Source organism: Carettochelys insculpta, chromosome 1, assembly GCF_033958435.1.
Source record: "Carettochelys insculpta isolate YL-2023 chromosome 1, ASM3395843v1, whole genome shotgun sequence".
In the NCBI taxonomy this organism is placed as follows: Eukaryota; Metazoa; Chordata; order Testudines; family Carettochelyidae; genus Carettochelys; species Carettochelys insculpta.
In genome coordinates, this window is record NC_134137.1 from 19747533 (window position 1) to 19760384 (window position 12852).

The 12852-nt window shown below is 46.5% G+C and overlaps 1 protein-coding gene across 3 annotated transcripts in view; it reads right to left on the minus strand.

The window, feature by feature from the left end:
• RSF1 (remodeling and spacing factor 1) overlaps positions 1-12852 on the minus strand; it is a 138440-nt gene that overhangs the window by 45613 nt on the left and 79975 nt on the right. For all 3 annotated transcript variants that reach the window (XR_012643116.1, XM_074983104.1, XM_074983123.1), the window contains 2 exons: positions 5078-5182; positions 2684-2763 (listed from right to left, as the gene is read on the minus strand). Coding sequence is in view for 2 of the 3 variants with exons in the window: in XM_074983104.1 (XP_074839205.1) it covers positions 2684-2763; positions 5078-5182 (185 nt within the window). In the remaining variant the exon portion in view is untranslated. The remainder of the gene's footprint in view (positions 1-2683; positions 2764-5077; positions 5183-12852) is intronic.

Here is a 12852-nt window from a genome sequence, read left to right on the forward strand (position 1 = left end):
AATAGTTAAGAACCTTAACTTTTCTCTACTTCCCATCTTTTAAAATTTCAAATGTTAAGTTGAATTAACATAACTTCAATAGAAAAACTCTTTTATGAAAATAGACAAAACAAAAAGACATGGCTTTCACTTGTAACACATACAATATTGTAAATAAAAAGAGAATCAAAATATATTTATTGCATATATGTTAAAGAAGATTTTTAAAGGCATGCTGAAATACTGCACTTCTCCCAACACTGGACTGCAACTCACAAACTCATTTCAGGTATCTGTGATGGGAACTGTGTGACTGCTATACATAATACAGTAGGAGGAGGAAAGTTTGTTTGTGGACATAGAGTATTGATTTACACTAACTGGGATAATGGCTAGAACATAAGAACATAAGAATGGCCATACTGGGTCAGACCAAAGGTCCATCCAGCCCAGCATCCCATCTGCCGACGGTAGCCAATGCCAGGTGCCCCAGAGAAGGAGAACAGAAGACAATGATCAAGTGATTTATCTCCTGCCATCCATCTCCTGCCCTTGTTCTGAAGGCTAGGGGCACCATACTTTATCCCTGGCTCATAGCCATTTATGGACCTAACCTGCAAAAATTTATCAAGCTCTTTTTTAAACCCTAATAGAGTCCTGGCCTTCACAGCCTCCTCGGGCAAGGAGTTCCACAGGTTGACTGTGCGCTGTGTGAAGAAAAATTTCCTTTTATTAGTTTTGAACCTACTACCCATCAATTTCATTTGGTGTCCCCTAGTTCTTGTATTATGGGAAAAGGTAAATAACTTTTCTATATTCACTTTCTCCACACCATTCATGATTTTATATACCTCTATCATATCGCCCCTCAATCGCCTCTTTTCCAAACTGAAAAGTCCCAGTCTCTCTAGCCTCTCCCCATATGGGACCTGTTCCAAGCCCCTAATCATCTTAGTCGCCCTTTTCTGAACCTTTTTTAATGCCAATATATCTTTTTTGAGGTGAGGAGACCACATCTGCACGCAGTACTGAAGATGTGGGCGTACCACAGTTTTATATAGGGGAAGTATGATATCTTTTGTCTTATTATCGATCCCTTTTTTAATAATTCCTAACATCCTATTTGCCTTACTAACTGCCGCTGCACACTGCGTGGATGTCTTCAGAGAACTATCCACTATAATTCCAAGATCCCTTTCCTGATCTGTCGTAGCTAAATTTGACCCCATCATGTAGTACGTGTAATTTGGGTTATTTTTTCCAACATGCATTACCTTACACTTACCCACATTAAATTTCATTTGCCATTTTGCTGCCCAATCACTCAGTTTGCTGAGATCTTTTTGTAGTTCTTCACAATCCCTTTTGCTTTTGACTGTCCTGAACAACTTGGTGTCATCTGCAAACTTGGCCACCTCACTGCTTATCTCATTTTCTAGATCATTGATGAACAAGTTGAACAGGATCGGTCCCAGGACTGACCCCTGGGGAACACCACTAGTTACCCTCCTCCATTGTGAAAATTTACCATTTATTCCCACCCTTTGTTTTCTGTCTTTTAACCAATTCCCGATCCATGAAAGGATCTTTCCTCCTATCCCATGACCACCTAATTTACATAAAAGCCTTTGGTGTGGGACCGTGTCAAAGGCTTTCTGGAAATCTAGGTATATTATGTCCACTGGGTGCCCCTTGTCCGCATGTTTATTAACCCCTTCAAAGAATTCTAATAGATTAGTTAGACACGACTTCCCTCTGCAGAAACCATGCTGACTTTTGCCCAACAATTCGTGCTCTTCTACGTGCCTTGCAATTTTATTCTTTACTAGTGTTTCTACTAATTTGCCTGGTACTGATGTTAAACTTATCGGTCTATAATTGCCAGGGTCTCCTCTAGAGCCTTTTTTAAATATTGGTGTTATATTGGCCGTCTTCCAGTCATTTGGTACCAAAGTGGATTTAAAGGATAGGTTACAAACCACTGTTAAGAACTCCGCAATTTCACATTTGAGTTCTTTCAGAACCCTTGGGTGAATGCCGTCTGGTCCTGGAGACTTGTTACTATTCAGCTTATCAATTAACTCCAAAACCTTCTCTAATGTCACTTCAATCTGAGTGAGTTCCTCAGATTTGTCACCTAAAAGAATGGACAGAGTGCTCCATCTCAAGCTAGAACTGGTTACTTGAGCCACTGTAACTTGCATTTTTGTGATCCTGTAGGGTAGAGGAAGTTTCAGACTAATCTAGGTGAAAAAGGCAACTGGATTCTGTAAGGCATATTATAGAAAAAAACTTCTGTAGCCAAGTCAGGTGATTCAGAACTTGCCTACCCCACGAAATTTACACCTTACTGACTGTTAGAAAATGATGCACATAAACCAGTGCTGGAAATTATTTAACTGCAAGTGTAGGCAGGACCAAACCATGTCTAGAAGGCATGACTGAACCTTAGTAAACACCATCGTCTCATCTTACTAGACACTTCTGTTTTACCTTCCTATAAGCTTCTCCAGGTTTGCTGCCAGCAGTAAACTTCCTGATTAATGGGAAGTTCATGGGTATTGATCAAAAACAAGCTTATCAGCTTAAGGTCTCATTAACACACTTAACCAGTTCTATTTAATACTCGATCAATTACATCCACCTCTTTGCCTAGCAACTCACTGTGAGCTGTTTGTGAACACAACCAATTATATTTCAGTACCTTCGCTCCGCCCGCTCCTTCTTTTTCAATACAACATCCAGATCTTGCAACTGTTCTTCTAACTTCTCACAGAGTAATTTCTAGGGGGCGGGGATAACACAGTATTAGTTTTTTGCAAAACAAGATACCTTCATAAATCAGTTTATTCAGACATTAATTCATGATGTAGAATATTTCAAACGAAATTCCTAGTTTTCTTTGAATTTCTCTGTATAGTGCCTAAACTTATTATGTTAATTTAATTTCTGCTGGCGTCTTTGGTGGTATAGCAACACCGTATTACTTTTACTGGAATAACAACCAGCAAGAATAGGACATGCACTGAAGGTTTAGTCTTCCTAAATGTAATGTACACTTAGTATAAATTCCAAAAAGTTTTACTATAGAGTTAAGTCCTCCTGGTGAGAAGTATCTATCATCAAAAGCAGTCTGCCCAGTGCACATATTAAAGATGATTGTTTAGAGTAAAAATACTTCTAAACCATTCCCTGTTTTCTGTTTTAAAATCTGTATAGTTAGCAGAAAGATAACTGGGCAATAGTTTATTTCATTTGATTTATATACACACATACGCAATGGTCGTGTCTACACTAGCCCAAATCTTCGAACTGGCCATGCAAATTGCCATTTTGAAGGTTACTAATGAGGCACTAAAATACATATTCAGTGCCTCATTAGCATGCCGGCAACCACTGCACTTTGAAATTGCCGCTTTTTGCTGTCACGTGGCTCGTCCAAACAGGGCTTCTTTTCAAAAGGACCCCACCAACTTTGAAATCCCCTTATTCCTATCAGCTCACAGGAATAAGGGGATTTCGAAGTTGGCGGGGTCCTTTTGAAAAGGACCCTGTGTGGATGAGCCACGTGGCAGAGAAAAGCAGCACTTTCGAAGTGCTGCAGCTGCCGGCATGCTAATGAGGTGCTGAATATGCATTTCAGCACCTCATTAGTAATCTGCGAAATGGCCATTTGGGCTATTGCAGACATGGCCAGTGTGATTTAGATTTTAACCACTGTTTGAAGAAATGTGTGAAGAACTACCGGTGGAAAATTTTATTTAAATCAATGATTTTTTTTGGTAACATAAATTGTGATTTAAATTGTCTTTATTTAAATCAATCCACCCTGCAGAGCAGGATCTCCTCTTGCATAGTAGCAGTCCTGCCTTGTGACATGCCAAGTGAGCTAGCTGTTTTGGAACCTAAGATGGGGTATGAGATCCACCAGCCTGACTCTATAAATATGCCTAACTCTTCTCCAATTTCTGCAGTAGGAAAGGTACTAATCACATTCTGGCTCTCAAAAATTAGGCATCTACCCTGCAGACCTCACCATATTGCACTACTGCACGTGAAGGCCATCCATACATTTGCACTGAAGTATTTTATGGTAGTGTCCAGTCCTAGAGGAAGAAATGAAATTTGCCTGCTGCTAGGCAATGACAGCACTTGTCCTTAGCAGAGATTGCCTGGCATATCACAAGTGTGCTTCTGCTGGCTTGTCACAGGCAATTGGCAGCATGTTCCAGCCAGGTTCCGAGTAAGTAGGTCTGGAGAGGGAAGTGGGTTTCAATCAGAGATACTGCCTTCCTGCTGGTGCTGCATTTCACAATGGTTAGTTTTCCCTAGTCAGGCTGAAAACAGTCGGCCTTCTTTTTTTTTTAAAACAGGAAAAACTAAGGCAACATCTACACTAGCTCAAAACTTTGAAATGACCATGCAAATGGCCATTTCGAAGTTTGCTAATGAAGTGCTGAAATACATATGCAGCGCCTCATTAGAATGCCAGCGGCCGCGGCACTTCAAAATTGCTGTGGCTCGCCGCCATGCAGTTTTTCCAGACAGGGCTCCTTTTTGAAAGGACCCTGGCAACTGCTGATAGGAATAAGGGGATTTTGACGTTGCCGGGGTCCTTTCGAAAAGCAGCCTCGTCTGGACAAGCCGCAGCAATTTCGAAGTGCCATGGCTGCCCGCATGCTAATGAGGTGCTGAATATATATTTCAGCGCTTCATTAGTAAACTTTGAAATGGCCATTTGCATGGCCATTTCCAAGTTTTGGGCTAGTGTAGACACAGCCCAAGAAGAATAAATATTTCCAATTCTACAGTGTCCTTGGTGAAACCTTTGCAACCTTTCCTGCCTATACGTAGGTAGTACAATAGCCATCTACTAATAATAAAAGGCAAAAAAAAATGAATAAAAAGCACAAGGAAAAGTTTATTTATACTCACACCTTAGTTTAGGTTAAGAGAGCAAGGCTATGGTTGAAGGAATGCATCCCAAATAAGAGCTTACTATTGTTTAACTGAGAAAAGGGCTACCAGGAAAAGTTTGTTAATTAAACAATGACTACACATCTAGCAGAGATGAAAATTAGTCCACTAGAAACCATACATGTTGGCAAGGCGGGCAAAACCACTCTCCATCTGGGATTATCATCAATGGGGGTCTAAGGCAGGCAGTGTGGTATCCACTATCACAAGAGTCACATAACAGAATCTGTGGAAACAAAATACAGCCACAGATTAGCATAACTTTGCACGTCTTGGCAAGTAGCAAGTTCTAAAGACATTTTCTAGGCAGTGTTGACACACCTGCATAAAAGTCCACTGATACGTGCAAACATCAGAACCTTCAAAAGCACTTATTTGTTGGGGGTTTCAGAAAAGATGAAACGTGTTTGCATGCAACAGCTTGTGCACCAGCATGTTCAGCCTTAACTCTGGATTGTTCATCATGTGTGCAGACACAAACAAATCCTATCTGGATTGCTAGAACAGCGGTTCCTAACCTTTTTGCTAGTGCAGACCCACAATCACCCTCAAAAACCATTTGTGGACCCCCATTCAAAGCCGATGCTAGCTGCTATGAACACTTCATTAAATGAAAAAGCAAACCACATTATAGATTTTCAGACAGGAATTAATAACATTATTGAAAGATATTTAAAAATAATAACTGATTTAACTTTGCAATTTCTTTAAAATGTTCTTCTACGACCATTTTTACTCATTTATTTTTTCACAGACCCCTCCTGCAATACCCTTTTGTACCCCCAGACTCCAGATTGGGAACCACTGGTCTAGAATGAAAGGAGAATGCAGAATTAAGAAGCTGTTAAAATGTCTCTTTTCCCACCAAATAAACGACAAAGTTGATGTGAATTTTGGACACATTCATTCACACACAGTTCATTCAAAAAGCCACTAAAACGTCTCAACCATGATGTCATGTTTACTTTTTGGATTGATGGCGTGAGTGAGTATTATGATTTCCCAGCACATTAAAGACGAGTGGCAAAGGTTGTTAAATTAGAACTGTAGAAATCAGAGACAAATAGCTTTTCAAAATATATAGTAGATAGCTGTCTTTCTTTATGCCAGTGGCTCAATGGGGTTATAATTGTCTGAGTCCCCATCACTGGCCCCTTGCTGTCCCCCTTGTGGTCATTGTGCAGCACAAATTTCCCTCCTACCAGACCCCTCTCTCTTCATTTTAAGAGAAAATCAAAGTCCTGGCACAATCAAACCCTAACCTTGGTTTAAGTTGTGATAAGAGGAAGCTGCATACTAAATTACTGGTCCCAGCTCTGACCATTTAGGAGGAGCTGTTGAACAAACAGACTCAAAGACATACAGACACACAAAGTTTTCAAAATATACAGAAGATTTCCTTTCCTATCCACACAAATGGGTTCTCTATTTCTCTCAAATCCTACCATGCATTCTCAGATGCCTCATATTGTAGCTTTCTATTTAACTCATTCTTTGTTATACTTAAGGCACAGTTTTTGGTAAATTATTTAAGTAATCACATTCCGCACCACAGTTTGCCTTTAGCGCACATGTAGAGCAACCCCTGTGTCATTAGAGTTTGGGATACATCATAATCACCTTATTTAAAAGATTGTGTTAATGTTTAATTCTGAGTCTGGACCTCTATAGGCTTGGACTTTATTACATACCAAGCTGAATAATTTCCAAGTTCTTGTTGTTTTATACTCGGCCTGCAAGTAGTTTTCAAAGTAACTGATTGTGCACTTAGTTCATAAATATTTAAACCAAGAATTAACCAGGTGAGAAATCTGATAGTTCGTCCTTATTCAGTTTATCCTGGAGAAAAAGTGTTCTGACTTCAGTCTGCAATTAAAGTAAATATTACATATTAAAAAATCAACTAAAGGAAAATGAAGACTGTGTATGTAAGTACTCCCAAGTTAGTAAATGCCCCATAATTAGTGTTGCCCATGAAACTATCACAAACACAAAAGTGGCAAATTAAAGTCCTTAGTCACATATTCATTTTCCACAGGATCCCTGCCTTCACAGTTGCAGAGGCTGGAAGGAATGGAATGAATGAGGAAGAGTCCAGAGGAAGAGAAAGAGAAGTTACTCACTGTAGTAACGATGGTTCTTCGAGATGTGTCCCCGTGGGTGCTCCACGATAGGTGTGTCGGGCTCGCCCCGGCGCCACAGGTCGGATCTTTTCAGCAGTTTCTGCCGGACCGCGCATGCGCCGGCGCGCACTGATCCCTTGCGTGCTCCCGGCCGCGTGCGCGATCCGCACCCCACCAGTTCCTTGACCAACCGCCTCGGATGCTCTTGAAAAATATTAAACAGAGATCCGAAGCGGGAAGGATGGGCGGGTGGTGGAGCACCCACGGGGACACATCTCGAAGAACCATCGTTACTACGGTGAGTAACTTCTCTTTCTTCCTCGAGTGTCCCCGTGGGTGCTCCACGATAGGTGACTACCCAGCAGTAACCCAAGATAGGAGGTGGGTAATCGGTTTATGTGCAGCTTGTCCCCGAGAGGACCGCTGTCGAGAGACAGGTATCCTCTTGGAATACCCTGTGAAGGGCATAATGCTTGGCGAAGGTGTCATAGGACGACCAGGTCGCCGCTCTGCAAATGTCTTTTAGTGCAATGCCCTTGAAAAAGGCTGTTGATGCCACCACCGGCCTAGTGGAGTGAGCCCTAGGCGGGGCCAGTAAAGGAGTCTTTCTAAGTTCGTAGCACATTTTTATGCAGGATACGATGTGCTTCGAGATTCTCTGCGAAGAGAGACCTTCTCCTTTTGATTTGGGAGCGAGAGAGATGAGGAGTCTATCCGTTTTCTGGAACGACTTAGTCCTGTCTATATAGAAAGCCAGCGCCCTCCTCACGTCCAGGAGGCGTAGGCATGCCTTTGTTGGAGTTATGAGGCTTTGGATAAACGAGGGTAAAACTATGGGTTCGTTAATATGAAACTCTGAAGAAACTTTGGGAACAAAGGCTGGATGCAGCCGTAAGGTTACCGCCTCCTTGGAAATTACTGTGCAGGGTGGCGTTGCCATAACTGCCGCAAGCTCGCTCACCCTGCGAGCTGACGTGATTGCAAGAAGGAAGGTCGTCTTTATCGTAAGGAGACGGAGGGAAACCGTGGTTAAGGGTTCAAACGGTGGTCCCGTTAGCGCATTAAGCACCAGGTCCAAGCTCCACGAAGGTAGAAGCGGTTTCTGAGGGGGGTATAGGTTTACCAGCCCTTTGAGGAACCTGGTAACCATGGGATGGGCAAACACCGTGTGCCCTTCCTCTTCATGTCTGAAAGCCGATAGAACGGCAAGGTGGACCTTCAAGGATGATAGGGAGACTCCGCCTCTCGAGGCCCAGTAAATACTCTAGTATTACAGGTATAGGCACAGCAAGGGGGGCTAATTGCTTGGTAGAACACCATGCAGTGAATCGAGTCCATTTTTGCTTATAGGGCTTCCTGGTGGAAGTCCTCCTGCTACTTTCTAGGACTTGTTGCACTCCCTCCGTACACGTGCTCTCTAGGGAGCTGAGCCATGGATTAACCATGCTTGCAGTCGCAGGCCTCGGGGGTGTGGATGCACTATGGACCCCTGGGCTTGTGAGAGCAGATCCGGCGCCACCGGGAGGGGCATCGGTGGACGGTCCGACATGCGCAGGAGTAAGGGGAACCATTGCTGTCGATCCCACGTTGGGACTACTAGGATCATTCAGGCTCTCTCTCTCCTGGCTTTCTGCAAGACTTTGTGGATAAGCACTGTGGGAGGAAATGCGTAGAGCAGGGGGCCCCTCCACGAGATCGCGAATGCGTCCCCCAGGGACCCCCGTCCCACTCCTGCCCTGGAGCAGTATTGTGGGCACTTCTTGTTGTGCTGAGTGGCAAACAGGTCTACCTGGGGAAATCCCCATGTGTGAAAAATCGGTCGTAGCAGATCGGAACGGATCTGCCACTCGTGTGTGAGTGCGAAGCGCCGGCTCAGCTGGTCTGCCTTCACATTGTGAGCGCCTGGTAAATACGAGGCTTTCAAGGTTATATTGTTGGCGATGCACCAGTTCCACAATCGGACTGCTTCTGCACATAAGGCACGGGACCGAGCTCCTCCTTGCCGATTTATATAAAACATGGTGGAGGTTTTGTCTGTACTGATCCCGACTACTTTGCCTTGTATATGGTCTCGAAAGTGTTTGCAGGTGTTGAACACTGCTCTGAGCTCGAGTATAGTTATGTGCAGTGACTGTTCCATGGAGGACCACAGTCTTTGCGTCGCCTTTTCGCCCATGTCTGCTCCCCACCCTATGTGGGAGGCGTCGGTAGTGAGAAAAACAGATATTTGTGGTTGCTGAAAGGGCACCCCTGTTAGCATGTTCTTGGGGTTCACCCACCATTGCAGGGATCTGCGCACCTCTGTCGTGGGCGACACCACCCTCTGGACGGTGTGTGCTGCCGGTTTGTAGACGCTTGCCAGCCAGTGCTGCATGCTGCGCCTATGCAATCAGGCATTCTGTACCACAAACGTTGCTGCTGCCATGTGGCCCAGCAGCTGTAAGCACGTCAGAACTGGCACCATAGGGCTGAAGGTGATGATTTACACGAGGGAACCAATGGCGCAAAAGCGGGCATCAGGTAGATAAACCCTTGCTGTGATGGAATTTATACGTGGCCCTATGAACTCTATGTCCTGTGCGGGGTCTATCCTTGATTTTGCCAAATTGATGACCAGGCCCAGCGAAGAGAACGTGTCTGCTGTGACGCGTATCATGCGAAGTACCTCCTCCTTCGAGGCCCCTTTCAGTTGGCAATCATTTTTTTTTTTTTCCAGATATGGGAATATAAACACCCCTTCTGTGCAGGTAGGCTGACACCACTGCCAAGGTCTTGGTGAAGACTCTGGGGGCCGAGGAGAGGCTGAATGGCAGAACCTTGTACTGAAAATGTTCTTTGCCTACCATAACCCAGAGAAAACGCCTGTGAGCCGGGTGAGTAATTATGTGGGAATACGCGTCTTGTAAGTCGAAGGCTGCGAACCAATCTCCATCGTCCAGTGCTGTAAGTATAGAGGCGGCTGTGATCATCCGAAAGCATTGCTTGTGCAAGTACCGGTTGAGGCCTCGAAGATCTAGGATGGGCCTCCAGCCTCCTGTCTTTTCTCTGTGAGGAAGTATCTTGAGTAGAACCCTTTCCCTCGGAGTTGCTCCGGCACTCTTTCCACTGCCCCTATAAGCATAAGATGGCCTACCTCCTGCTTGAGTCTCGCTTCGTGGGAGGCGTCCTTTAGGTGGGGTCTGGGTGGAGGTCGTGGCGGTGGGAGCGACTGGAAAGGAATCGCGTAACCCGTGGCTATGATCTCCAGTACCCATTTGTCTGTGGTGATCTTTTGCCACTGGTCGTAGAATGGTCGGAGGCGATGGTGGAACAGTAGCTTCAGATGACAGTGCACGATGGTAGTGATAGTGCAGCCCTCGATCTGTGTGTCAAACTTGTGGCCTTTGGCCCTGCCCCGAGGACGCACGGCTCTGTTGAGAACGTCGCCTGGGAGTTCTGTACTGTTAGTGCTGTTGATGTCGCCCTTGCTCGTAGCCCCTGTGGTACTGGGGACGCTGTGGTTGATACTGCAAACAGCTTCTGCGTGTCAAAGGGAAGATCATCGATCTTCGCCTGCAGATCCCTCGGGATACCCAATGTCTGGAGCCAGGACTCCCTGCTTGTGACCACTGTCGTAGCTGTTGAGCGTGCTGCTGTATCTGCTACGACTAGGGCAATCTGAACTCCTGCCCTCGAGGCTGCGTAGCCTTCCTGCACGATGGCCTTGAGCACCGGCTTCTTGTCCTCTGGAAGCGAGTCCATGAGGGAAGTCAGCCTGGAGTAGTTGTCGAAATTATGGTTCGCTAGATGCGCTGCGTAATTCGCCATTCTCAACAGTAGGGTAGAGAAGGAGTAGACCTTTCTGCCGAACAACTCTAGTTTCTTGGCATCTTTGTCCTTTCCCCCTGTTTTGTACTGAGAAGTTTTCGACCTCTGTTGAGACGATTCCATTCCATAGAATTTGGTTGCAGGGGCTGAACAGGAACTCCATGCCCTTCGTCGGGACGAAGTACTTTTTATCCGCTCTCTAGTTTATAGGCGGAGTGGACGCAGGGGTCTGCCATATTGTGGTGGTGGACTCCATGATTGCTTCATCGGCAGAATAGCTATTTTGGAAGAGGCCGGAGGTCTCAGGTTTTTAAGGAGCTTATGGTGTTTCTCCTGCACCTCTGCTGTTTGGATGCCTTGCGTGAAGGCCACCCTTTTAAACAGCTCTTGGAACTGTTTGAGATCGTCCAGAGGATGGACCTCCCCTGGGGCCATGGCCTCATCAGGGGAAGATAGCGAGGAACCGCTAGGGTAAGCCTCTCTGGACCCCTCTGGGTCCTGTTGACGGTGATACATCCTCTCGCTAGATACTTGCGAGGGAAAATCTCGGGGTTCCAGAATCAACTCCCCCTGAGATATCTGCATTTCCGTCCCCGTCCGCGATTGCCCTCGGGGATATTGAACCGTCTGGGGGGATCTGTCCCTGGGAGTATGCCTATGGCGTCTATGCCCCGCGTGATAGGGGTGACCATGGCAACACGGGCACTGTTCCGGAGATGGAGACCTGGACCACTCTGGAGGCGCATAACCCCTGCGTCTGGGGGAGCGAGATCGTCTGGGTGATTGAGATAATGGAGAGACTGATTTGTGGCAATACTCCAGGGGTTCAAAGCCCAGGAAGGGCGATGGTGGTCCGAGCCATGGTGATGCTGGCTGTAGGAATGGGGATGGGGGCTCAGGGTATACTGGAGGTGACCCCTGCCGCCTCGTTGGAGTCCGCAGCATAAGTGGAGGGCTTAGAGCGTGTAGCCCTGCAGCCCTGTCTGGAGAAGGGCTGCGGTGCCGGGTTTTCTGTGCTGCCTTTCCCCTCCCCTGTGGGGCTGGCTCCACCCCTTTCCGCGTCGGGAATCTCGGCCCTGCTGTCTGCGCTGCGCTCGGCACGCTCCGCTGCGGTGCCACGCGGGTGGTCTCCCCCGGTGCCTGCAGGCTGCGTGCCTGCGAGCTCTGCACTGCCAGTTCCCCGAGGGTTGGTGTCGCTAGCTGCGGTGCCGCCGGTTCCGGTGCTTGCCTGGCCGCCACCCTGCCCTCCGTGCGGGGCGGCTGTTTGATTATCGGAGGCTCAGCCTCTGCCACGTGCGTCTCCGCGCTGTCGCCGCTCAGCTGTGACTGCGGCTGGGGGCTATGCGCTCCACCTGTCCCGCTCATTGTGGCTGCTGGCAGGGATCGGGTTGGTGACAGCTTCCTCCGTTTTTGCGATGATGGGGTTAGGGAAGCAGCTTTCCTTTTATGGGCCCCTGCGGGTCCCTCCTGCTGAGGCCGCTCCGGCGCGTCTGGCTGGAGGGCCTTGTCAAAGAGCAGCATTTTCAGCCGCATCTCTCTGTCCTTCCTTGCTCTGGCTGTGAGCTTTGCGCAGAAGGAGCATTTCTGTGCCCATCGGAGGCCGGTATCGCTTTGCGGCATGACTCACACTTTGAATCCTGAAGAGGACATCGTGGTGAGTCTTTGAGTTGTTAATAGGGTACTTAGCACCTTCTCTGTGCCTGTTCCCCTCTCGGACTCAGCCTGCTGCGGCAGGAGGCCTAATGGCCTTACGTCCCCGGGCCTCCGCTGCTCCGCTCGCTACTAAGGCTGTAAAACTTTACTTTTTACTCTCTTTTTTTTTTTTTTTTTTTTTTGTTTTGAAAACAGTAACAAGCTAAGTTAAGCTAAAGACTGAAAAAGAAGCTCTAAACACTTTAAAAACATTAAATACGCTAACTCTGGTCGTAGCCTGAGCCGATTCCGTCTGCAGCTGATGGCGGTTAAA